Source organism: Paroedura picta, chromosome 8 (genome assembly GCF_049243985.1).
Source record: "Paroedura picta isolate Pp20150507F chromosome 8, Ppicta_v3.0, whole genome shotgun sequence".
Lineage (NCBI taxonomy): Eukaryota > Metazoa > Chordata > Lepidosauria > Squamata > Gekkonidae > Paroedura > Paroedura picta.
The window spans coordinates 43,543,530-43,570,686 of record NC_135376.1 but is presented as its reverse complement, the minus strand read 5'-3'; the positions used below and the strand labels follow the sequence as shown (position 1 = coordinate 43,570,686).

Sequence of the window (27,157 nt, the reverse complement as noted above, 5' to 3'; positions counted from 1 at the left end):
AGCATGGGATCTTCCGTACGCCAAGTAGATGTTCTACTATTAAGCTACAACCCCTCCCTCTGAACTCAATCAACAGCAGAGGCACCGTGCCACGGAAAAGTGATCCAGATGGGCATAGAATCATGGAAGGAGCCATACAGGCCATCTAGTCTGACCCCCTCCTCAATGCAGGATCAGTCTAAAGCATCCAGGATAAGTATGTGTCCAGCTGCTGCTTATAAACTGGCAATGAGGGGGAACTCACCATCTCCTTAGGCAGCCAATTCCACCACAGAACTACTCTGAAAATTTGTCTCCTGATATCTAGCTGATATCATTCTACATATTTTAAATCAATTACTGTGAGTCCTATCCTCTGCTGCCATCAGGAACCGCTCTCTGCCCTCATTCAAGTGACAATCTTTCAAATACTTAAAGAGAACAATCATGTCCCATTCTCCAGGCTGAACATTCCCAAATTCCTCAGCCTTTCCTCATAGGGCTTGATATGAAGTATAGGAGCCAAGAATGGATTTAGGTCCTGCTAGGTCTCTCCTTTGGACTCTGGGTTCTGAAGTAAAAAGGTAAAGGTAAAGGTATCCCCTGTGCAAGCACCGAGTCATGTCTGACCCTTGGGGTGACGCCCTCTAGCGTTTTCATGGCAGACTCAATACGGGGTGGTTTGCCAGTGCCTTCCCCAGTCATTACCGTTTACCCCCCAGCAAGCTGGGTACTCATTTTACCGACCTCGGAAGGATGGAAGGCTGAGTCAACCTTGAGCCGGCTGCTGGGATTGAACTCCCAACCTCATGGGCAGACAGCTTCAGACAGCATATCGCTGCCTTACCACTCTGCGCCACAAGAGGCTCATAGGGTTCTGAAGTACAAAACACAAATACCCTTGCTCCCACACTCAGGCTGTAAGCATGATCCAATTCAGGGAGAGTAATGCTCTTCTGGTAGATCTTCACCAATGGCAGGTTATTTCTGTCAGCAGACTAAAGATGTCCTCACTCCCCCCCCCACTCCCCAAAATGTTGCCCTTTTGGGAACTGTGGACTCCCAGGAACAACGCAAAGGCTCCATTCGGGGTCTGCAGTGAGAAGTTAACAGTACAGCCCCTTCCATTAGTGGAAATTTACCATGGGATCGAAAGCCCACGTCTCTGCCCGTTCATTAGTCTTACCTTGCATAGCAGCCTGCACTGCTAAGCCCATCAAGCACGGCACCACAGCCTGATGAAAGTACCAGTAATTCTGAGCATTTTGCTGGCACTGTAATGCCATCTGCTTCAAACTCTGGCACACAGACACCACAGACTGGACACCTGCTTGCATGCTGCCTGCAAATTAAAATAATGTATGAAAAACATATGTGTTCAAAGCACCATCAAGTTTCAGCTGACTTACAGTAACAGCATAGGGGGTTCAAGGCAAGAGATGAACAGAGGAGGTTCTCCATTGCCTGTGTCATGACCCTGGACCTCCTCAGTGGCCTCCCACCCAAGAGGTAACCAGGGCCAGTCCTGCTTAGCTTCTAGGACCTGATGAGATTGAACCAGCCTGTGCTCTGCAGGTCAAGGCACACTAAGAATGCCCACACAAATCTAACAAATCACAGTGATCACCAATTATTTAAAATCTAATTTCCACTATCCTATCTCTATGGCCATTTAAGAAAATCAAAACATAGCATCAACAGGAGGTAGGCTGTGACCGGGATAGCCAAAGGCCATGCCAAACCAAACTTTCCAGTAACAAACTTGGCCACTCTCTCTCTTGTTTGTTTGAAGTTATAAAGGCTGGAAGGGACCAACATGTCATAGTCCAAGCCCCTGCCCTGAGAATAAAATTATATTTGTAAATCTCTCTGACACATCTCTAAGCCATTTCCATATCCCATCCCTATTACCCTTCTCTATTAGGAACCAATAACTAGAGTTGCTCCCACTTGTCCAATACAATTCTTGTGTTACCTTTCTGCACCTTCTGGAGATGCTGGAGAAGAACTGGAACAGTCTCCTTCATTATACTTGGGTGGGTGGACACTGCTGCCAAGGCCTGCAAGCAACGATCTTGCTGGAACTCAGTGCTGTCCTCCTGCAGTTCTGAAACATGCAGCACATAGAACACAGCAGCCAAGCAAAGCATCTGTCTGAAACAACAGGCTAGCAAAGTGCCCCCACAATTCCCTCCAGAGCATAGATGTGAGGAACATCAGCCACAGTCTAAAAACTAGTCTGCCCATTTGATTCACTTCATAAGCTTCAAAGCAGAGATCTTATGGAGATGCGGGTAAAAGCCACAGTGCAGTTAGCACCGGTAGTCACTAGAGTAGACACCAAGCATTTCTTCACAGATCCTTAGCAAGGTTATGCAGAAGACGAGCCCCGCCAGCCTCTGCTAAATCCACCCAACAAGCATGCTATACCTGACTGCAGACCCTCCGAGAGCTTCTGAACCAAGCACCTGCTGAAGACTTCTGGGTAGAAGGGAGTCAGGGTGCCTGCAGCCTCCATGGCAGCCAAGCTATAGGAATTAAGAGGAAGGTGAAAAGGTAAGAGCTCGAAAGAAAGAGCCTGAGCCAAACACTCTCTGCCAGAATCGAAGAAAGCAGCTCTTTCAAAGAGACTGAATTATAACAACTAAAAAAAACACAATTCATTGGGCTTCTCCATCACAAAAAATGAAAATAAAGCATATGTGATATGTTTTATCACTGCAAAACATAATAGCAACCAAGGTCATATGACGTTAGAGGGCTGGGAAGAAGGGTACACATCACACACAATTCAAATATGCTGTCACCTTTCAGTGTCACTAATTCATTTTATCATTTTAATTGTGAGTTGTTTTTATTGTAAATTGCCATAGGAGTTCTTGTAGCTAAATATGGCCTATAAACACCAAGTGTGTGTTGGGGGAGATAAATGAGAATCTAATTTTTGGACAGACAGATGCAGATTACTTGGGTTTTTCTGTGCTCATTGTAACCAAGTTCATATAGAAACCAGTTGGGGGGTGGGCAGAGGTATATGCTCTCACTCCCACAGACTAGGACAAGGTGTCACCAAGTCTGTTTGGGAATTGTCCTATGACTAACAGATTTGGACACCCAACATGTCATGTGCTGAACAGTAGAAGTATGTGTCACAAGGAGCTAACTTGCAACAGCCTAAAGACAGGTTCAAATTATGAGCAACAGAATGACTGAGAAGGTGCTGTGTAGTCTGTATGGTAATGCGTCATGAACTCTAACCACCGGGACAGGATCTTGAGGCAACAATGAATGAACCATAGCACCAACTGTCCCTTAAGGAACAAAAGTGGGAACAAAGAATAAGTAGTTCAGGAAGGTGTAAATATTTGGCATCACCAATGTTTATGTCCTTGATAGTATGATAGTTTGAACCTGTTCACATCTTATTTAGAAAGAGAATGTAGATGTTGTTTTATGCACTCATTTTAACAGCAAGTTACATTGCACAACCCAAACCAGCTTCTGACCAATCATGTGCGATCTTATGAGATGTATTTAATTTCATATACTCATAACCATCTTAAAAGTGACCCTGAAAGCCTAAACCCTAATAAGGAACAGTAGAGAAGACATTGCAGTTTCCTATTACAGGTGTTTTTTTTTAGAAGAGTTGATTCTTATATGACACTTTTCTCTACCGGAAGGAGGCTCAAAGCAGCTTACAATTGCCTTCCCTTTCCTCTCCCCACAACAGACACCCTGTGAAGTAGGTGAGGCTGAGAGAGCCCCGATATTACTCCTCAGCTTTATCAGTGCTGTGGGGAGCCCAAGGTCACCCAGCCGGCTGCAGGAATCAAATACAGCTTGCCAGATTAGAAGTCAGCATTCCTAACCAGTATAGCAAGCTGGTAGCTTGTTTTAAAAAACATGTTCACAAAATGCAATGCCATCAGTTATTAGGAAGGAATCAGTCCCATGCTGATCATCAGGCCCATGCTCAGCATCAGCTGTTCCCCCTGACCACAGCATTAGATCCAAATCTGCCCCCCTGTCTTTCACCTGGTCTGGGAATCTTCCTCATGAAGGATGAATTGTGACAGACTGTTCACAAGTCTATCTATGTCGGAGATGTCCAGGAGCCCTGAAACAGGAGAGACTAAATTAATGTTTCTTTCCTGGTCCATGCAATAGAGCACTGGTTTTCTTTGTTGTCATATTGTACACCACTTCCTGTAATTCTTGTGGTGCCCATATAGGCCAGCTGGCTTTATACATGTCGTAGAACAGTGGTCCCCAACCTTTTTATCATCGGGGACCGGTCAACGCTTGACAATTTTACTGAGGGCCGGACGGGGGGTAGTCTTTTGCCGAGGGATGTCGCCGCTGCCTGAATCCCTGCTCCACTTGCTTTCCCACTGTCCACTGGGGGGTGTTGCCAGCAGCAGCTGCACAGTGCCACGCTGAGGGGGAGCCCCCCAGCCATGGCAAGCGACGGAGACCACCAAAGGTAAGCTGGAGGCAGAGTGGCAGGGCAGCCCCCGAGGCAGCAGCCGGGGAGGAGAACGAGGAGGAATTGCGGACCGGTACCAACTGATCCGCGGACCAGCACCGGTCCCCGGACCTGGGGTTGGGGACCACTGTCGTAGAACATGCCATATGGCACACTGAATGTATATTAGTAAACCGGAAACAATCCTGAAGAAAAATCTGTTAGTAATACATTATGCTTCCTGGGGGCGCTGCTTAATACAGAGAGAGCCACACACCTTGTAATAATCCTAAAAAGGTTAATGCTCGAATCCCAACCAACTGCAGTTGTACGTTGGGCTCAACAAGTGCCGAGAACACTATGGAGCACAGAGTATCTTTAGAGCAAAGCAGGGGACTCTTGTCTGGAAGAGATGGAGAGAAGGAGGCAGTGTTAATTGGCCCCAGAACCCTAGGAACTAATGTTATGCTAGACCTTACAAGGGACCAGTACAAATGTAACAGGAAGCTAAACTGCACCTTCTTCCTCAGGACTCCACTTCTGTCGCAGCTCCAAGAAACCAAGCAGCACCTCCAAGATTGTCCTACGCTGGCTACTCTACAAGAGATCAAGAAGACACAGGCTGGATTAAGAGGGTTAAGAGCATGGAAGAACAGCCATGGATCAAGGCCACTGCCCTATGTAGGCCATAAGCTAAATCAAATGCTGAGGGCAGCTGCAGAAGAAGTCAAATTTCCTCAAGTCTGCAACTGGAGCTGCCCAGTCCCCATGTCCTGACTCCCTACTCCAGCACAGGCCCCTTTCACTCACCTGCAAATGCTTATTATACTGCTCCACCAATAACGGAATAACACTGCTCGTAATCTGGTAATAGGCCCGTAAGGAACCCCCTGCAGCTGCCTGCAGGAGCTTTGCGCTTGGCCACACCAACTTCATGTCAGGCTCACATAGGTGGTGCCTGCAATCTGAAGAAGACAAGTGTGTAAGAGAGAGATAACAGAATATCCAAGTCCCTGCTAAAATCCTGCCAAGAAGCAACAATCCTTTATTCCAAAAAGATGCTGCTCATCTTCAGCATTTCAAAGCTTAGTACAAAATTTATTCTCTCTGCCTTCTTCCCCAAGCTAACTACAGATGTGGTTTCCACTCCTTTTTCTAAAGCAGGAGAGCAGATCTCTCATCCTCCTTGTCATTTCTTACAAATAGAATTGTGTCAGTAGAGTGTCCTTCAAGTGGCTGTCCAGTCTGTATTAAGTACTTACGTGCTGCTGTCCTCCCCAATGAGGATGCAAAGCAGCTTACAACATTGCTTTCCCCTCCTCCATTTTATCTTCACAAATGCCATCTCATGACGTAGGTTAGGAGTGAGTGTGTGACTGGTCCAATGTCACTAAGTATGCTTCCAAAGCCAAGCAAGGATTCAAACTGGGTAACCCACATCCTAACTCAATACTCTAACCACTATGCCACACCATCTCTCGTCAAAGGTTATATGTTCCAGCAATGGTTACCCTGCAGAATGCCTCTAAGGAAGGAATCCAGAAGATCTTCATCATCCGAGCTGAGCACTGAGCGGGACAAACATGTTGACAGAGCACGCAAAGCAGACAGGCCCTCTAATTCAATCCTCTCGCTTGCTGTCTGGAACACCTGGCCCCAGGGGTGAGGAAAGGGAGGAAGGAGAATCAGCTCTGTACTTAAGAGAGTGTCTTGTGTATAAACTGCACAGAGAATGTGACTTCAGAACTCAAGTGGCACTCCCACATGTCCTTAGGAAGCAAACCGTATTCCACGGTACTGTGCCATGGCAAAATGCCCCTTTGAGGACATTTCTATACGAAGAACAGGAACAAAGACTACATACACTTTCCCAGAAAACAAAGCACACCCCACCTCCTGCACAAACCTCATTCCTCTCACCTCTCTTCGCAAGGATGACCAGAGGCTAGGGAGAAAATCCTTCAGCTCTTTCTGTCCATAGATCATGCACACAGCATTCTGGAAGAACAAGTTAGAGGGGAAGAGGTTCAATGGCCAGTGAAGAAGCTACTGTGGCTGGCACAGACCTCAGTCTTTGAATTATTAGATAAGGCACTGAAGTGGGGGGAGGAAGAAACCTGCATGCTGGGCCCAGAGGGAAGCTGAAGAAGTAAAACAACCCAATTACTGCCTCCAGTTATAGAGCTTGTGATGTTTTAGTGGTGCTCTTACCAGTGTCTGTATGGAGTCCATCTTGGCACTTTGTACATCAGAATCCATTTTCTCAATGAGAAGTGGAAGCAGGAACTGGAAGGGGGGAGGCATGGGAAGAAAGTGGAAACTTTAGTGTTCTTCATGGTAAAATATATTCCAGAAACCAGACAATTCCCACCCACAAGGCATTGCCCATATACAACCCACAGAAAGGGGTAATACCATAATTTCCGGACTTCACTGTTACCTACAGGGTGGGGAAACATGTACCCACCCACAAAGCACTTTTATGCTGTTTATTGAGCTTTTAAGAATCTCAGTAGCTCCAAACTGTTTTGAAATGGTGATTTTAAAAATATTAATTGCACCTTCTGCCAAAAAAAGCTTGCAAAGCCCGACAGCTGCGTTTTAAAAGGAACTGATCCCAGTTATAGAAGGGAAATTATCTCTACAATATACTTGCTCTTACTGTATATACATTGTGTTCAGCTGTAACAACATCTTCCAAGTTTGAGAAAATATCTCAAGTTATTCCATAGAAAGCTGCACCTCCTTATTTTGATATATTTTGAATGCAGCCCAAAGAAATCAAATTATGAACATCATATCCTATATGTTTTGTTCCATTCTTCCTCCAGGAAGCTCAAGACAGCATTTGTGGTTCTCTTTTGCAATAGGCTAAGTAAAGGTGGAAACCCAATGGGCTTCATAGTCGAGTGCAGATTTTCACCCCCCCCCCAGTTTTTTTGCCTGACCACTACACCACACTACCTTTACACTCCACAGCTGCATAAAAGCACTGCTAAAAGATATCTGGCTCACAGCAAAAAGAACAGAGCAATCCCATAAGGCAATGGGACAGATGTAAATGAGAACCTTCATCCATTCTACGTAACTGTTCTACCTCGGCAAAAGCAGGGGTGGAGGTCAGTACCGCCCGCAGGCTGGCAATCAAGTCTTCTCTCTGGATTCCATGAGGATCATTTGGAGGCTGAAACAGAATCAGAGACTGAAAACCCTGTTTGTAAAACCCTCCCTATTACAGGCTGTGTTTCACTGAATAAATCTCACCACAGATACCCTCAGCCCCAGGCATCACCAGTTATTCTGTTGCAACAGTTCTAGCCCAGCAGGGAGGTATGACTAGAAACAAAGAAGTGTGACAGCACCCGATGAACTCACTCACAGGAACAAAGTCGATTGGGAAGTAGCAGGATGTCACCTCAAATAGCTCCTCTACAAAGGGCCCTGAAAGGCAGACGGCAGCACTGTAAATCCTCATGATGGGCAGAGGCTATATACTACAAATTCAAACCAAACCATAGGGTGGAGGCTGAGAAAATGTATAAGATGGCCTAGTCATCTGCAGACCATCTGGTGTACTGGCTCAGGTAACTCCAACTTTGCCACATGCTGATGTCTAGCTGCCCTGGGTCCTGAGAGGACAGTACTAGCTGCTCTCAGGGGAACTTTTCCACTCTCGTGCTTGTTAGTAGTGCTTCCCTTCAAGGCCTGGATTGTCCCCCCATACCCCACCCCCCCAGTGGAAGCCAGATGCAAGGCAGCCTGGCTTATCCAAGTGTTGGGGATAGCTTAATTAATCATTCTTTGGGCTCTCAGCCAGCATTAAGGGTACAAGACCTAGTTTTAGTGATGCTTACAGTCTTGAAGTTTGGCTAAGCTTTGGTCTATGTGCACAGTGCTTTTGAGGCCAGTGGACTGAAGCTTAGCCTGAATCTGCTTTAATAACTCTGAAGTGTTCTTAAAGATCTCCTCATAAGTAAACCCAGATTTCTTGTGTCAGTTCTTTGGCACTTCTGTAAACCTATGGAGCTCCTGGCCAGGATCCATAACATCTGATGCACTCTTGAGACAACCCACCAATTGGGAGAAGAAATAGTCCACTATGCTGTGGGTTCTGTTTACAACCAGGGAAGGTTATTGAAGGCAGCCCTTTGAAAAGTCCTGATTTATATAAGAATTTTTATAAGAACTTTTAATGTCTAGTGGACATGCAAGGGACTTTTACTTGAATATAGATGTTGGTTTACTATCCTGGTGACTGAAAAATGTCGCACAAACATATTTTATGTATATCTGTGTTTTAAAACAATTGTGTATGCTTAATATTGACCTGTGAGGAAGAGCTGTATAGGTCAAAATACATTAAGTCCTTGGATGTTAGGATATAACTTATGTATGTGTGACCTATAGAAAAAATGTCACTATATATTTGCGTTTCATAAAAAAAAATCGGATGTCATATATTTTATATCATATAAAGTTGCAGTTTTCTCAACCTTTTTAGGTTCTCTGCTCCATTCCAGGTTGGGTTTTTTTGTCTCCCACCCTTTGTTGTTGTTGTCTCTCACCAAATCAGCCAGCCTAGTAAGTAACCTACCAAGAGCATAGCCCTTTACAATGATGTCTCGTACAATCTGGAAAGCCACTAACAGGTTGCGAGGGTCCTTTTCCCCATCCATCACCTGGATGAAGCCAAAGGTGAAATCAGCACCCAGACTCTTCAACTCTGTGAACAGAAGCAGGAAATAGAGAAGTCCTCAAAGCACTCAACATGAATCTCTGCTTTTAATGCAACCCTTTCACATGTGTCCATCTCACCTGCCTCTCGACTGCTCATGAAGTTAGTGATAATGCTGTAGACAGTATGGCGATCCAACTGTAGCAGAGACTAGAAGCAAAATATACAGATGAGGTGGGGGAACAAATGATAATCTGCTAAGGGCAATTAGGAAGTCTATGGATCTCCATCTACATCCAGTTCTAATACATTCTGTCATATTTATCTAATCTCGTAACTGGAAGCGACTACCAGGTCATCTAGTTCAACCCTATGCAAATGCAGAAAGTACACCTATAATAATCTCAACATGTAGGTAGCCAATCAATACTTAAACCCACAATGACAAATTCACCACTTTACAAGGGAGACTGATAGAGTGTTGAATGAACCTTGGCATCACGTACCAGGCCTTAATCCACCTAATAGTAATGGAGGTCTAGTCCAGATCTCACCAGCTTCGCAATGAGAACAATCCGAGGCACCATTTCACAAGCTTTGCTAAAATCCAAACAGTCTACCTACATCCACAGCACTCCCCCTTACCCACCAAACTAGTAACTGTATTGGGAAAAAAAGAGACCAGATTGGTCTGGCGTGACTTATTCCTAAAAAAGACTGCACTGAGATTTAACTGTCACAGTGTGTCTCTCCAAATGTCCCCAAACACACCCCTTAATAATTTAAAACCTTTCCTGGAATTGACATCAAACTAACTACCCGATAATTTCTTGGATCATCTTTGTTCCCTTTCTTAAAATAACCCAATTATTCTCTGCCAAGGGATGCAAAACAGAAGTGCAGCTCAGAAGGGGAAGAGGTTATAAACTAAGATCCTTTACTGTGAGGGCCAAAGAACAGAAAGTTCAAGAGATGAGGTAACCCAACCAAAAGTTCTGGGACCATCCAAGGTTCTTTGCATCTCAGATTTCCTAGTGTTGTTCCCACAAATTCCAGCGGCCACGGGAGAACATTCAAAGACTACAAACACCAGTTCCTAACTTTATGCCTCAATCCTCTTCAAGCAGAGAGAGAATGGATGAGCACATCCCAGCAAAGAAGGAAAATGCCTACCGTACTTCACTGCACTGCAGGCAGCAGGCAGAAAGCCAGATTAACCTAATTCACATGTTGTCCAGGGAATAGGAAGGAAGAAGCACAGATAGAGAACTCAAATGACCAATCCAACAGAGCTCCCCCAAACTCACCTGTACATGAACCTCCTGGAAGATGGCTTTGAGAACCGACACTGCCAGGCCTGGAGCTAATACTGCACACATACTCTAGAGATAGACATGAAACAGCACAAAAATTCAGGGCCCACTAATATTAGGGACTGGTTCTCTGCAACAATTCCCAGAATCCCTGAACACTACTTTGTAAACTACATGAATTGAATTCCATGGGCACAAGTCAAGGAAGTCAGCAGTGTGACAATGTCCCAGTCATGAAAAGGAAACAATCAAGCACTATGAAGTCTGAGATCCATATCCCAGGGATAGCCAGACGAAATCAACATATCAGCAACTCCCAGCACCTTTATGTTACTAGGATCACCGACTGCTTCTCCTACTGATCATGCTTAAATGTGGTAGACCTGCTGATCTGCTGCCCTTGAATTAATTAACTGCTTTGAGCTTTTCTACCTTTGGAGAAAAGGCAGCACTCCACCTATGGCGACAGATAGACATGGCAATCTCCCAAGTACTGATTACATTTAACTGTATTAAGTGTGGCAAGAACAACAAATTCCTACCAGAGCTTTGAGTCCTTGCAGCACAGAGGGAATGACAACATGATGATCTTTCAGTCGGTTCTCGAAGAACAAAACAAGGTGGGTCACTGGAACAGACAAGCGTCATCAGAAATGATAGCAGGAAGTGGCCATCAACCAAGGAAAATCAGCATGGAGTAAGTTGGCATCGCCACTAGCGAGAATGGTGGACAATACTGGGTCACTATAAGCTGCCCAGCTACATTCTCCTCCCAGGGCTCACTTGTAAGACAGAAAATTCTTTGACAGGTGGCAGGTGAAATGTGCAATTGGTTCCACCATGACACAAAAAACAGAGTGAAATTGGACATTCTAGAAAACAAAACTACAAACACTGTTAGGGTCATGCATTTCGTAGAACATTGCTGGGTCCAGGATGTCACTGCAGGACACCTCTGATCACCAGTCTCTATGACTTAAGGGACAAGAAACTAAGAATAAATGTGTTGGCAGAGAGCTGTGGAACACACTATGGTGAGGAACCTTTGGGAAAGCACTCACTGACCAGCACCATCAAGAACAGCAACTTTTAGGACTGTATGTATATTTATGGGGGGGAGGGGAGGAGGAAGAAGAGTTGGTTCTTATATGCTGCTTTTCTCTACCCGAAGCGGCTTACAGTCACCTTCCCTATCCTCTCCCCACAACAGACACCCTGTGAGGTAGGGGAGGCGGAGAGAGCCCTGATATTCTGCTCAGTCAGAACTGCTTTATCAGTGCTGTGGTCAGCCCAAGGTCACCCAGTTGGTTGCATGTTGGGGAGCGTGGAATCAAACCTGGCTTGCCAGATTAAAGGTCTGCACTCCTAACCACTATACCAAGCTGGCTCTTAGTTATCAAATGCACTCTTTCTTGCTTTCACACTCCTAACCACTACACCAAGCTGGCTCTTGCCAGGCAAGGACTGCAGTGACACATGGCAATCAAGCCATTCAGACAAGTCCTCCCTCCCTGTGCTGCCCCAGGCACTGTGCAGTATTGCAGGAGCCAGCAGGGCACAGGGGTTAGAATGTCCACTAGGATCTGGGATACCCAGGTGCAAACCTCCATTCTGCCACAGAAAATTGCAGAGTGAGCTTGTGTGCATCACACACTCTCAGCCTAACCAAATTCACAGGGTTGTTGTGAGGACAAATGGGAGGAGAGGAGAATGATATAAACCATTTTGGGTCCCCACTAAAAAGAAAGGCAGGGTAAAGTCAACAAATTATTTTTTTATGTCAAAAACTAACAGTGAAACAGCTCCTTTGCAGTCATCACAACCTTTTCAAAGCTTCTTCCTTGCCTTCCACCCCCAGCAGAGAGAACTGCTTTTTATCAACCATGTAAGTTAATAGAACATTCCTGTGAGATCCTTTCAACAGACCTTAACTACCACAAAGCTAGTAAATGTCTCTGCTAAACTAACCAACAGTTTAAGCATTTTATAAAAGTATCAAGGTTTTCAGCAGAATGTGCTTTGTTGCCACTGAGGACTACATATAGTATGCTGGTGCTGCCTTGCCACTGAATTAGTCCCACCTAATGCCCCTAGATGTTGAGACAATCTTTGATACAATCCTTTGAGGGCGGAGACCTGAGGCAGCACTCCCCCTGCCTTGCAAGTAATGAGGAACCAGCTCAATGGGAAGGCATCATATGTAACCCCACCTTCTTTTTCTTGAAGCAGAGAGCAGCATTGTAGCAGGACTTCTGAGAGCATCTGAAGACCCCGTGCACGCATTTGAGGGTCTGCATTCTCAAGTGGGGATCTGTGTTGGAGACAGAAAATAAAGAATGGTTTCCAAGACCACACATGAAAAAGAAAACACAAGTGAGGGCCTGCAAGGACTTGTGGGGACCATCTCATTTTCTTCCCTCCTATTTCTCATTTCTCTTTCCTGAAAGCCCCCATAATCTTTCCTCTTTTCCTCCTTCATTCTCTCCTTCACACCAACCAGCCAAACTACCTTTACGTGCCCTGAGATTCAGCTTCCCTTCTCCCTAGGGAAACTACGCTCAAGGCCAGCTACTGCATGGTGCTGCTTTTCAGGTGCAGTGGCAAACCCACAAGGACTTACTACAGGCACCTCACTTTCTCCTGTATCCTCCCTCCCCACACTTTTTAATTTTTCTCATCCCATATGCTGAGCATTCTTTTTTCCTTCACAACCACCCAGTTTTTATTGCCGTGTATTTTATTCCCGTGTATATTCGGCCATATTTATTATTTACTTCATTTATATCCCTTTCTTCACAATGGAGATTCAAAACAGCTCAAAGCATTCCTCTCTCCTCCATTTTATCCTCACAACAACCCTGCAAGGTATGTTAGGCTGAGAATGTGTTACTGTCTCAAGATCATCCAGTGAGCCACGGGGATTCAAACCCCTCATTAAATCCTAGCCTGAAACTCTAACCACTACACCACATGGGCTTCTGTCATGTGGCTGCTGCTGAACAGTAGCAAGCAGCCAGTCCCGGGTAAGTCATGAAAGTAAAGTAGCAGCAAATTCCAAGATAAGCCAAAATATCCTGGAAAAGGCCCTTCCTCCTGCCTTTTACTGACAGAAACCAAGGCGTAGAGGCTTAGCAATACTGTTTTAGTTGCCTAGCATGGCTACTGTTTCTTCAAGCTACAGATGCTGCTTCTATTATTTTTGAGGGGGCCTAACCCCATCCCCTTTTAAAATTTCAAATTATTCTGCAAATCTGGGACTTTTGTAGAAAGATCTGGCTTGTCTGTCCATAGCTCTAATATCATTGAGATACATTGATATTGTGTGTGCAGGATCTAAACTCTAGATCTATTTTATAAACAACCAGTAGCATGCATCCTACTACTAGATCTGAAGGCTTTTTCTACCCAAAGGATATTTCCTCCAACTTAGTTAGTTCTTGCATTGGAGTAAGGACCACTTTAGTTGGAGGAAGACACCTTTGGAGGAACGTCCTCCAACCTAGTGTTAAACATGCCATATTTTTCTAGACGCCAACAGAAAAGCTCACTCTAAACACAGTATCTCAGCATCAGCTGCTCAAAGATTTTATTTTCTGAGTAGGATTTCAGGAAGAGAACAGATGGGAGGCTGATTAGTCAGAAATGATTAATAAGGCTTGGTATTGCTCACTATAAAGGAATGGCTCCATGAATCTTGAACGCCATCGTAATGTGAACAAAGCATTCTCTCCACAGAAGTCACATTCAGTAACAATTTCATCATTCAAAAAGCCATCTTTTCCCAGATTCTCTTCCCAGCGTTCTCCTTCGTTGCACTTAGCCTGGACCAAGTCTATCTAGTACATTTTTATTCAGCCCTTTCTCCATGGAACTGAAGAGTGGGTACATTTTCTTCCTCATAACAACCCTATAAGGTAGATTAGGCAGAGAGAGAATGACTGGCTCAATATCACCTACAGTGTAATCCTATAATAATGCTTTACTAGGGCTAAGACTGATTGAACAGACATGACTAGGATTCTGAATAGACCTATTTGGATAGGTTGTCCAAAGAGCTTCATCCTATGTACGCTTATTCAAAGTGAGCCTGCAAAGGTAAATGGGGTTAGTTTTGTGCAGTACCAAAACACTCTTTTCCAGTGTATAAAGACCTTAAAATGTATAAAACCTTTCAGCAATTACAAAACATTTTTCAGAACTCCTGAGGTGAATCTGGAGAAGGTGGTTGAAAGGGCCACCATGGGCAAACTCATAGCATACCTAGTTGAAGCTTCGGCCTTTGACCCATTCCAGACTGGTTTCCAACCTGGCTATGGGGTGGAGACAGGACTGGTTGCCCTGATGGATGATCTCCAGCGCCAGCTGGTTTGAGGTGGGTTGGTGCTACTCATGATGCTAGAACTCACAGCAGCATTTGACATGGTAGATCATGAGCTTTTGACTCACAGCTTATGACAGCCTTACAATAGCTGATCTCCTTTCTCCGTGGTCGTGGACAGAAGGTTGCAGTGGGAGACAATCATAATACTGCTGCCAGCTTCCATGTGGCGTTCTGCATGGCAGAGTTCTATCCCCCATTCTATTCAACATCTTTATGTGCCCTCTAGTCCATCTGGTTCAGAGATTTGGGCTTGGGTGCCATCAATATGCTGATGACACCCAGTATCTCCTGATGGATGGCTGCCCAGGCTCACCTCCAGAGACATTTGCCAGTTGTATGGAAGCAGTGATGGTCTGGATCAAGCAGAGCTGTTTGAAACTCAACCCCTCCAGGAGGTCCTGTGTCTGGGTAGGAAAGGACCAGGAGAGGAAGTGTGCTTGCCTTGCCTAAACAGTGTGCAATTAATGGCTGCACCATCCACTAGGAATTTAGGCATGATTCTTGATTCCTCCCTATCTATGGAGGCTCAGACCACCAGAGTAGCTCAATTGGCATTCTACCATATCTGCTGGCCAAGCTACTAGCACCCTACCTAAGAGCACCTAGCCACAGTGATTAACATGACGGTCACCTCTTGGCTAGACTTCTGTAATTCACTCAATGTGGGCCTACCCCTGTCATTGACCTGGAAACTGCAACTGGTCCAGAATGTAGCAGTTTGGGTCCTCATCAAAACTCCTTGGAGGGCCCATATTTAGCCTATTCTTAGGCAACTACACTGACCCCCAGTTGAATTCTGGATCAAGTTCAAGGTTCTGGTACTGACCTTCAAGGCCATTCATGGTCTGGCCCCAACATACCTGAGAGGCCACTTAGCTGACTATACCTCCCATACCTCTGTCAGTATGAACTGGCTGGTGATCCTCTGCCCTAGAGAAGTATGTCTGGCCACAACCGGCCCTGGCCCCTACTTGGTGGAATCAGCTCTTGGAAGAGCGGTGGGCCCTGCAGAACATCAGTTTCGAAGGAACTGCAAAACAAAGCCCTTCTGCCAAGCTTTCGGTTGGGGCTAGTGAATGACAGAAAATGACACCATTATATGGGCCCTCCTAAAGTAACTCACCCGACGAACAGGAGATGGGGAGGCAAAAACTAAGACCACGGCTGATGCGGATATAAAATAAGTTTTATATCCAGAGTTTATTGAATAGTTGTTGATTTCAGTTAGGTCATTTATAATTCCATGCTGTGAACCACCCTGAGTCAGCAATCCCGAAAAAGAAGAGGTATAGAAATCTAACTATAAAATTAAAAATCTTGAAGAGGTTTACTTCATTTTCATTTCTGTGTGTGCATTCAAAGAAATATTTCCAGAAGAACCTTGCACTGTGACGTTCCACTCTAGTAAGCATTTAGTCATATAGAACCCCAAACCTAAGAGATGAGGGGAATAGTAAGCATCTCTAGAAATTAGGAAGCATGTCTGGTGGAGATTAAAAATGTCTAGGCTCCTCGAAGGCAGACAGCAGTACTCTTCTTCACTATGCCTGTGTTGCTTCAGTGTTGCCCTTCAATCTTATGGCACAGAGGGAAGGAAAAAGTAGATATGTTTTGAGTAGTAACAGTCCTCTTGGAGTCAGAAGGCTGAGAACTAGTCACATGCTTGGCAGCTCTTGTTACTCCTCTGCTTTTTCATTTCTTTAAAACTGATGAGTATATTTGGTGCTGTACAAAACACAGATGCAGCATAGTTTGATGGGGAAGTGGGAATACTCTCCTCTCCTTTCCATGAATACTCCCAATCCTGTTGAACTGCTTCAAATTGCTGCCACCATTTCCCCTCTTCCTGAGATATATAATTCATGATTACAGTATTCTGGCCTGGGTTTCCTATTTTCTCGCTACTGCTTAATTCCTTGTTATTTAACACAGGACAAAAAAATCATGTGACAAAAAAAGCCAGTGAGTTTGTACCTGAAGTCAGCATTTGGACTAAGGCTTCCAGGCTTAGTGTCCTCGGCTGTCCCAGTCCTGGACTCCATCACATAAGGCAGCCAACAGCTTAACCCTCCAAACAGTCCTGGAGTCTCTCTTCAAAGGAGGAGCTGGTAACATTATGTTCTTCATCAAGGTCACCCATGTGGGCCAAGGAGGCAACCTCACCTCCCAGGCTATTAGGGACATACCGGGAAGTCTCTTGGATTATATAATCCAGTTGAAATTCATATTAGCATCTAGGCAGCCAGATGTTACTTTCATTAACTAGTCTGGAACTACAGGGAACACATCCCCACTTTTCAAGCATTTTATTTACATGTAACTTTACAGCAAACCAAGGAGTTCTGTCTTGGGACAATGAATTGGCTGGGATATTACACAAAGTTCAACTTACCCCAAGGTTTCCACAACATCCAATACGGTGCGTGTCCCAGCTTTCACTCCTAAAAAAAGATGCAAGATGAAATTCTGTCCTGTAGCTTACCGTGCTAAACTTGGCAACAGTTCTTAAAATAAAATTTAGAAATGGGAATATACCTAGCTTACAGCTCAATGCAATTTATCCTGCTTGCACAGCTCAGTTAAATAGACTTCCACTTCAGACTTTGGAGAGTTGGTATCAGGGCAGATAGTAATGGCTGCATAGGTCAAATGAACTTTTAAATAGAGTGAGCTATTTAATAATGGCTACATATGTCAAATGAGCTATTTAGAAAGGGAGGGATAAAAAAAATAAAGATTATTATTATTATATAGTCTGACCTGGTAGAAGGAAGCTTCATGTGATCATGAGTTGAGAAGCATTTATCTCAAGGCAATCTCAAGAGTGGAAGAGTGACTTGCTCTTCCCTTAATCAGTAGTTGTCCCTACCAATAAAGAGCACTGCAGTCTTATCTTGGCTGTATGGGGTAAGGCTATGGCTCAGTGGTACTTCATCAGCTTTGCATTCAGTAGGCCACAGGTTCAATACCTCGCATTTCCAGTTAAAATATCAGATAGTAGCTGTCATTATAGACCTCCATTTGAGAGTTGCTGCCAATTAAAGCAGACAACACAAACCTGAATAGACCAATGGGTCTGACTCAGAATTAAGGGAGCTTCATGTAGTCATATGCCACTGAACTGGGATACCCTTCAGTGCTCCTTCTAACCACAAAAAAAAAATGCTACAGCAATAATAATGTTGAACATGATATCTCTCTATGGGCTGGAAAAGCGATACAGGACTAACCCAGCTGACTCTCCTGGCTATCAGGAGAAGATAGACAGGTGGGATAGTATTATAGTATAAAAAGGCAAGAGGGCACATGAATGGTGAGACAGGAAGCAATCCATGTGTTCTCTAAATCTAATGACATGAGTAAGCTATGACTTTCAACTAATTTTTCTGTCGTGTCTCTAAAATACCAGATGGATGACACCCAGTTCTGTCTCCTGATGGATGGCCAACTGGACTCCCACCCAGAAACATTAGCCAGTTGTTTGGAAGTAGTGACTGGATGGCTCAGGAAGAGTTGCCTGGAACTCAACCCCTCCATGATGGAGGACCTTTGGCTGGGTAGAAGGGGACAGGATCAGGAAGTGCGTCTCCCCTGCCTGGATGGGGTGCAGCTTATGGCTGTACCTGCAGCCAGGAGTTTGGGGGTGATCTTTGATGCCTCATTATCTATGGAGGCTCAGGTCATGAAAGTAGCCCAAGTGGCGCTTTTCCATCTAAGCCAGGCTAGGCTACTAGTGCTCTAGTAGTCCTTGGACCACCTGGCTACACTGATCCATGCAACAGTCACTTCCAGACTAGACTTCTGTAACTTTCTCTACACCAGGGGTAGTCAAACTGCGGCCCTCCAGATGTCCATGGACTACAATTCCCATGATCCCCTACCAGCATTTGCTGGCAGGGGCTCATGGGAATTGTAGTCCACGGACATCTGGAGGGCCGCAGTTTGACTACCCCTGCTCTACATGGCCCTTCCCTTATCTCTGACCCGGAAATTATAGCTCGTGCAAAATGCACTAGGGTCCTCACAAGGTTATCTTGGAGGGTCCATGTCCAGCCTATGCTGAGGCAGTTGCATTGGTTGCTGATTGGCTTCCAGATTAGTTTCAAGGTTTTGGTACTTACCTTCAAGACCATCCACAGCCTGAGCCCCACTTACTTGAGGGACTACTTGTCTCCTTATGCCCCTTGCAGGGCTCCATACTCTGTGGGTAAGAATCTGCTGGTTGTCCCCGGTTGGTAAGCCTGGCCTCAACCAAGGCCAGGGCCTTTTCAGACCTGGCCCCAAACTGGTGGAATGAGCTCCTGGAAGAGTTAAGGGCTGATAGCTGATGGAGCCATCAACATTCCACAGGGCCTGTAAGACGGAGCTCTTCTACCAAGTGTTTGGTTGAGGTCCAAGCTAGGAATAGTTGCTCCCTCTCCGTGCAGGCCTGTAATAGCCTGCCAGAACACACTTTTTGAGGCTGCCCTCTGGAGGATTGGCAGCTGTTGTGCATGGGGGTCAGGTTGGGTGGGGGTGAAATGTGTTATCCTGTAGTTGTGATTTTACCACCATCTTGATTTTGTATGGTTATTGTTTTATGGGTTTTTTTAGATTTTATGTAAACCACCGTGAGCTGGGTGAGTCCAGGAGTGATGGTCTAAAAATTTAAATATAAAATATATAAATATAAAATAGATGACTTTAGCTATTTGAATAACTAAGCACTGACAACTTGAATATTCCTTAATGATCATAGGAGCCAAAAAGCCTATAATTGCTTCCTAGACCACAATCAGAAGTAGCTACAATACACAAGTCACACCAAACTTCCAATTATGTAGTTACTCCCCTGAGGTTAGCATGGTCTTCAAGGAAAGTACTTTGACAGATCATTTATTATATCTTTGTTCATTCCTCTAAAATGCAGGTTCATGCAGGCAGGAAGAAATATATACTAGATGAGTTTGCATGTTTTTATATCTTTACTTGCAAGACTGGGATATCCAGGAATCCTAGGGTAAGCAAAGGCCCTCCCCACCCCATGACAGCATATTCATAAGAATCTACTTTCCATTTACAGAGGTAAACATAGCGTACTCCAACCATTTGCATCCATTTTACTGTAATTTGGATTATTTCTCCAATTTTTTTCACAAGATTTTTAAACCCATATTTGAAGTTGATCAAACTTCAAGTACAGATACTGCAAACCAAGAAAAAAATTAAAGGGCACCAATATGCCCATTGTAACTGAAGCATGCCATAAAAACTTCTTATCTGCTGAACAGTCAATAAGATCTACCTCACTTGAAGTGGTGAAACTATGCAGGGAGAAGAAATGAAACTACAAGAAAGCAGGAAATAGCTTGTCACCTGAAAGTGCAACTTCCAATATAAACATACAAAGCAGTGGGCAGATTGCAGAGGCACAGTACAGCATCCCTTCAGCTACCCATCAGCCTGGCACAAACAGCTGTTAAAGAACTAGAGGAGCAACAGTAACCATCCAATTAAAACTCATTTTACTCTCAAATGTATAAGATCCTTAAGATGTGCCTTCTCTTGGAAACATGACATTCCTGGTTTTCAAAGAACCCTTTTTCTGTTCGTAGGTTGGCCCACTACATTCTATGGAGAGCTTTAATTTAAAGAAAAGGGAGAAAAGGTATAACCAGAGCACTCCTTACTACAATATCTCCTTTGTCTCCTCTGTGTAGGGGTAAAACATACTAAATAGTTCAGAGGAACGTAACTGTGATCAGTACTGCTCACTCGTGACAAAACAGGTTGTCCACTGCACAGAAACACTGGGTAACAGAACAGCCTTAGGGAGATGGCAGAAAAATTATGCTTGCATATTGGTGCAGAAAAGGATGCAAAGTGGCCGCTATTCATCCTGCACAACAGTTTTCCTCTGTGTCTAGTAGCTGTACTTCCTGTATCTCCAACTTGCAAGGGTGTTACACTGGTATGGCATCTTGCGGATAGCATGGTGTTGTGTGGAATGTTACCCATTAATGTCCTTGAATATTCTGGATTCTTTCCAGAAAGCCATTCACTGGGGAAGGCAATACATTGCCAACCACCTGCCAGGACTAGCACACAACCAACAGCTGCAATGCCCAGTATATTTCCAGCTGCCCTGCTGTGGGGTGGCAGTTCTCTTGTTTGGGTCTAGCTCCTGCATCACTGCAAACAGCATAACAGACAGCTGGCTGTCTCAGGCCTCCTGTCACAGAGTGGTGCGACTGCTGATGTGGTTGCTATGGATTCTGTTGCACCCTGTTAGGGGAGTTTTTGTCACATAGCTTAGCTGTGGAGACACAGAATTCAGACTAGTGGTGTCATACTAGTACACTGATGATCTTAGAATTGGGTCACTAAATCAGTCACTAAATAAATTTAAAATGATGCAAGCTACTTGCAAGTGTTGATATTTTCTAGCTGGGCTTTTCCACTAAGTCAAGTCCAAGAGCACTAGGTATTTATGAAACCAGCCCACACAATCCACAATGCATTTTCCCCCAGTTTCCAATTTCATATAAAGCTGCTCACTCAGGCAGCTTTTCACAGTTTAAACAAACAGGCAGATGCTGCCAACATTCTTTCAAACCAAGAGTGGGTTCAAATGACTGTTATGGACATGATGAAGTGCTTACTGTTGCAAGGAGAGGCTGTAATATATAGCCAGATGGTGAGGTGAGCTTCACTGCATTCATGCAATTGTTGTTTGGAAAATGAGAAAACCCACCTTACCTTGTGACTGGATGCTATAACTATATATTGGCAATACCAGTCTTAGCAAACCAAAATCACAGGTAGCAGGAGCATGACAAGAGTTTACTGCTTGGCTAGATGCAATAGGACAGCTACCCATAAAGTTGCAGTCAATCCATGATGAATTAATCAGTGGCCACCATACCAGAAATAATAATCTGAGCTGAAAGTAAGCCTGTAACTCTCTTAGAGAAGTAAATGAGGCAATATTTCAAAGAGCAAAAGAAATACATGCTTACAAGATGAAGGAAACTACTAATGAACATAAATATGGGTTAATTATTTTTTAATACCTTTTATGTTCATATGAAGTTTAAGGAGTGGATTTCACTTTTTTTAAGTGTCGAAAGCAAGTGACACAAAATCATATTTGTGAACTGGAGCAGAGAACAGAAACTATGAGTTAATTCATTCAAAGTAAAGTGGGCTATTTCTGTGCATGTCAGTTCTCTGCTTATCACAGCCTTCTGAAACAAATACTGGAGCGACACACAGTCAGCTTTCATCTCTAGGTAGCAGCAAGTGCACAGCAGCACCTTCATACCCCCCTGGATATGCCATTTTTGCTCATCGTCTCTGAAACCATCAAGAGGGAGAAAAACTCCAACTTGCCCCTAATTGCACATGCTATAAATCACACTTTGGCACCTCACCCCATAGGAAGCGGTGCTAAACCACAAGTTATTAGCCATGGCTAATTAATCAGGCCCAGCTGTGTCCTGATAGTGCCCGCTGTACGTGCTCCGATGCTTTCCTTACTTCACATGTCAGTATTCCCGGGAAACACTTGGCATCGCATTTCAAATCGGAGCCAGCCTTCCGCCCCGTACAATCCTCCTCCACCCCTCTTCCCAAAGGCTTTCTGAACTCCGCCTTCCTTCCGCTTGTTCCCCCTCCCGCACCCCATCAGTCTTGCGACGAGCCCTTGCGCCGCCACCTCCTTCCCTCACGCCCCACCTCCTTTCCCACAGGGACCGCAGTAGCATGCTGTCTAGTCTCCGGCCCATTTTGACTTTCGGCTGCCCCGGTCCCCCTTTCCTCCGCATGCCCATACCTTCAGCCGCTTCTCGGGCACAGCTTTCCCATTCCCAAGGCTGCAGCTGGGAACCAGGCGCGCCTACATCAACATCAGCCCCTCCAGCCGCCATCATAATCTGAAAACGGCAAGGGGGAGGGCAAACTGCGCGTGCGCACCGTCCCCGTCACGTGTGGAGGGATCAAGGTAGCGGCGTTCAGTAGCAGCAGAGCATAGAGTTCCTAAACAGAGGCGTGGCTTGCAGGGGGCAGGGTGGGAGTAGGGTTATCGAAAACCAGGGCAGGCGTTTAAATCCGATTAGAAGAGGATCGAGGTTTTACCGCCATATTTTAAATGCTCATTTTTATTAGGCCCAATTTATTGGAAAAGTGGCAAAATAAGACCCCGCCATAGCCTGTTTTTGTCCCAATGTAAGTGCATGAAGAATGTTCACAACAAAGTGTCAAGGGAATGTATGGCTTCAGGTGGGTCTGAAGCAATGGAACGTTTTGAGTCCAGTGGCACCCTTAAGATCAAGAGAGCTTAATTATGGGTCTAAGTTTATGGTACAAACACCTTTCATATTTGAAATGTAATTCCCCATACATATAAATTATGGTACCCCCCTCCATGTTTAAGTAAATTAAAAATAACTTGGTGCTATGCAGTTGAATTGTTTTTCATTTACTCATTCACATTATAAAGGGCAAAACTAAAAATGCCAGACAAAATGAGCTTCAAGGAAAACCTAGAACCAAGAAACAAATCCTCATTTCTCTGTGGAATTCTTGCTGCAGGTGCTGTGCAAACACAAGCATAAAATAGGGTTGGGGTTCTCAAACTGACCTGTGAAGACTGCAAGACACTTGGAAGTGTGTGTTGCAGGTAAGAAGAGGATCTCTCAGCCTTTTCCTTCCAGCAGCAGAAATTTAGCATTGTAAGTCCTAAAAACTACTTGTGACACTAATCATGTAAGCCACAGAGTCCGGAGGAACCCCCTTCTGCCTTCTTCCCTGGATGTAGGGATGCCAGCTTGCAGATTGGACTTGGGGATCCCCCAGAATTATAGCGATCAGTTCCCCTGGTGAGAAGAGATACTTTGTAGAGTGGAAGTGAGAGGAAGTGAGCTGCCCTGTTACCGTCTAATGTCACTGCCAAAATAACGGGCCAGTCCACAGATTTTTATGAAGTGGTGGGAGCTTGGAAAGTAGTGTAAATTTAGAATAAGAGTTGGTTCTTATATGCCACTTTTCTCTACCCGAAGGAGTCTCAAAACGGCTTACAGACACCTTCCCTTTCCTCTCCCCACAACAGACATCCTGTGAGGTAGGTGAGGCTGAGAGAGCCCTGATATCACTGCTCAGTCAGAAGTTTTTCAGTGCCGTGGCAAGCCCAAGGTCATCCAGCTGGCTGCATGTGGGGGAGTGCAGAATCGAACCCAGCATGCCAGATTAAAAGTCTACACTCCTAACCACTACACCAAACTGGCTCTCAGTTTAGAAGAAAACTCCAGTTCAAATAGCCTGAAACACTGGATTGTGGTTATTTTTTTCACATGTAATGTATTCCCCAGCTCTGTTTTCAAAAAAACACCTAATCTTTATCATATATCTAATTCTGAACCAAGACAGAGTGTATGGATGAAAAAATTCCACAAAATAAATCCAAGGACAGACAGCTGAGAGTTCTCCACAAACCTAAAGGAAGCCATCTGCAGAAAAATCTGAAATCTAAGAGAATATATTGGGGAATTAAAACTCCCTAAAATAACTGAAATACCTGAAGCTTTAAGAAAGGAATACCCATTTGGAGATCTATGTGGCCATTTTAGAGTTTACGGACTAATCACAAGGCCTTCTGAAAACCAAAACCCTGGGAGAGCAAGGATAAACTAGGAGGCAACCCCCGCCCCCCATTTTCCCTGTCATGTCCTTTGGTGGAAGAGGCTTTGTTGGGGATGAGCCAGGCAACAGCCAGGCAACAGCCACTGGAAACTCAATTCCCATGCAACTTGGTCAAGCCCATGGGCAGTTGCCACCATGCAACTTAGTCAAACTTTTCTTGGTGTGCGTGTGTGTGTGTGTGAGGCTGCCAGGAAGACTGAAGATGGAGAGGCACAAAAAGAGCACTTCTGGATCAGACCAGTAGTCAGCTAGTCCACATCGTGTTCACACAGTGGGCAATTAGTTTCTCTGAAGGGCCAACCACAGGGAATAGAGGCCAAAGCCTTCTCCTGGTTTGCCTCCCAGCACTGGTGTTCAGCAGTGTATCGCCTCTGAATGTAGAGACATTGGTTGACAGGTGAAGAGAATGAAGCAGGAAAAGGGAAAGGCTATAGAGACTACCAGGGGAGCAAAAGAGAAAAATTGGGAAGGGGATACCGGAAAAAATTAGATGTCCCCGAAAAATTCTTGCATGTCTATACTTGTATTGTCCAAAAGGCAATTACTTTATGAATATTATAGGCTGGGGAGGACCTGGAATAGCAGCTGTTCAGTGTAAGAAAATCAGATTTCAAACTCATTACTGCAAATCCTGATGCAATAAAAATGCAAATAGCTTAAAATGGACTTAGACATGAATAGGATGTTCTGCACTAGGGCCACAAACAATAAAAAGGAAAAAAATCTTAAATCTTTGGAATGTGTCTGATCTGATGAGCTTTAATGACAGATAAATCTCAGCAAGGTCATTCTGCCCGCTCCACTTATTTGTCTTTCATAGTCTGCTATCTGCCTTTGCTAGTTAAAAATTGCTAGCCTGTTAAAAGTCTTCAGGGAGGGAAGGTGGCATGGTATAGCCTGATCTTATCAGCTCTCAAAAGTTAAGCAGGGCTGGTAGACCTCCAAGGAAGACTCAGCATTGGAAGGCAATGGTAAACAACCTCTGCTTCTCACTTGCGTAGAAAGCTTCTTCCAAGGGTTGCCCTAAGTTAGTTGCAACTTGACAGCACTTATGCACGTATGTAGCTTCTTCAGTGAGAAGCAAAGAGCAGTTCTAATACCTTTTCACCAAAAATGGATGAAAAGTGCATTCTTCAATAGGATAAGAGACATATTTCTCCCTGAGCAAAAGAAGGAGAAAGGAATAAATGTGGTGGGAGTGCAAACCCAAATTTTCTTTTGGTACAGGGCTAATACTAAGGAAAGACTAGAACCAAAGCAGAAATTAAAAGCAGCAAAGGGAAGCCAATGTGGGCTCAGTTGTAATCTGAACAAGAAGTGCTTGTGCCATGTATTAACCTTTTTTGCTCAGAATCAAAATACGCATGAAACGATCTTGTAGATAGAGGTTGGTACAACGAGCACAAGAAGATGAATAGAGAGATCTGTTGTTTTCTGTTCCTTACAGCCCAAGTTTATGCAGAGGTCAACACACCTAACTTTGTACAGAATCAGGCTGCCAATATACTTAAAGTTTAAAGTAAGTCCAAACTGCCTTTCAAAAAGTCATGCCACAAGCTTGTATATATGCTCCCATTTGGGATGTTTATAATTTTGTATTTTGCCCAGTGCCTGGGCCAGCCTTTACCCTGAGCTTACTATATTTTCTACACTGCCTTGCATCTTACGTTACAGTCTAGCCCACCTGCAAGAACTGAAGTGCAGCTTTTACCACTTAAAGACTTAGATGGCAACTCCAGGAGTGCTCTGTACTACTCCTTACACCCAGGACACATGGACCTTTTTCTGTACAAGCTACATAGTTGTCTCATTCAAGAAGTGTATTATTGTTAATTCTTGTTTTGTGACTTAGTGGCATTTAATGCACATTTACTATATAGAATATAAAGGGCAGAGAATGAAAGAAGAAGCAAGAATAAGAACAGACAGTGGAGGAAAGGAAGATAAGAGCAAGAGGGATGCATGTCTCCGGCGGGGGGAACAACTTGAAGAAAACTATAGCAGATTTTGATTAGGGAGGTTATATTTCACATTCGGTATTCTGAACACAGACCTGTAGGAAGACAACCCCCCCCCCCCCCGAAACAAAAGCTTTGCAAATAGGATGAGTTTTGTTGATGGGTAGGAAGGAATGAAGAATCAAAAGAAAGATGGCACCGTTCAGATGTTTTAGAAGCGCCAGAGGCCTTCCACTGCCAACACAGTCAACTGCCACAAAATCCAAATGTTACCCCCAGCACAGCCTCGCCTTCTACATTGTGTGGCGTCAGGCCCATCGGCTTCCCCTGCATCCTTAACCGCGACAGTTGGGCCCTCGCTAATCTGGTTCCCCCGAATCCAGCCGGAGATCGAGCGTGTGGAGAGTTCCGCCGCGAAGGGAAGGGCGGATCCGGCGGAGGTCGGCAACTTCGTGCTCAAGTCCGTTTAATCTCCAACCGCCGGGCCCGGGGCGGCGTGTCCCCTCAGGCCAGGCCGCTCTTCCCGGCTAGGGCCCCGGCGGATCCTCTTCCAGGGCTCGGCGGAGAGGAGGCGGAGCGGAGGCCGGGCTCCTGGCGCCGAGTCACATGCTCACCTGGCGAAGGAGGAGCCCGAAGTGTCTCCCAGGGCCGGGACCCTCCCCGCCTCAAATCCCAGCTCTCGGCGGGGCCGCGGCCGTATCAGCT

General features: G+C 44.8%; 1 protein-coding gene across 4 annotated transcripts in view; it reads right to left on the bottom strand.

Moving 5' to 3' along the window:
- MMS19 (MMS19 cytosolic iron-sulfur assembly component) overlaps nucleotides 1–26,894 on the bottom strand; it is a 31,252-nt gene extending 4,358 nt beyond the window's left edge. Inside the window, exons 1-19 of one of the 4 annotated variants that reach the window (XM_077349435.1) lie at nucleotides 26,743–26,894; nucleotides 17,209–17,257; nucleotides 12,646–12,746; nucleotides 10,978–11,063; nucleotides 10,430–10,504; nucleotides 9,263–9,332; nucleotides 9,042–9,170; nucleotides 7,827–7,888; nucleotides 7,545–7,631; nucleotides 6,659–6,733; nucleotides 6,368–6,445; nucleotides 5,959–6,097; nucleotides 5,258–5,412; nucleotides 4,966–5,044; nucleotides 4,725–4,850; nucleotides 4,018–4,099; nucleotides 2,410–2,507; nucleotides 1,955–2,086; nucleotides 1,166–1,321 (exon numbers count right to left, since the gene is read on the bottom strand). In XM_077349435.1, the coding sequence (XP_077205550.1) occupies nucleotides 1,166–1,321; nucleotides 1,955–2,086; nucleotides 2,410–2,507; nucleotides 4,018–4,099; nucleotides 4,725–4,850; nucleotides 4,966–5,044; nucleotides 5,258–5,412; nucleotides 5,959–6,097; nucleotides 6,368–6,445; nucleotides 6,659–6,733; nucleotides 7,545–7,631; nucleotides 7,827–7,888; nucleotides 9,042–9,170; nucleotides 9,263–9,332; nucleotides 10,430–10,504; nucleotides 10,978–11,063; nucleotides 12,646–12,746; nucleotides 17,209–17,257; nucleotides 26,743–26,785 (1,822 nt within the window). In that variant the 5' untranslated portion in view covers nucleotides 26,786–26,894. Of the gene's footprint in view, nucleotides 1–1,165; nucleotides 1,322–1,954; nucleotides 2,087–2,409; nucleotides 2,508–4,017; nucleotides 4,100–4,724; nucleotides 4,851–4,965; nucleotides 5,045–5,257; nucleotides 5,413–5,958; nucleotides 6,098–6,367; nucleotides 6,446–6,658; nucleotides 6,734–7,544; nucleotides 7,632–7,826; nucleotides 7,889–9,041; nucleotides 9,171–9,262; nucleotides 9,333–10,429; nucleotides 10,505–10,977; nucleotides 11,064–12,645; nucleotides 12,747–17,208; nucleotides 17,258–22,334; nucleotides 22,402–22,629; nucleotides 22,782–26,651; nucleotides 26,723–26,742 lie in introns of those variants that run through there. The other 3 variants (XM_077349436.1, XM_077349434.1, XM_077349437.1) reach the window with 3 other exon arrangements.
- Nucleotides 26,895–27,157: the final 263 nt, after the last annotated feature.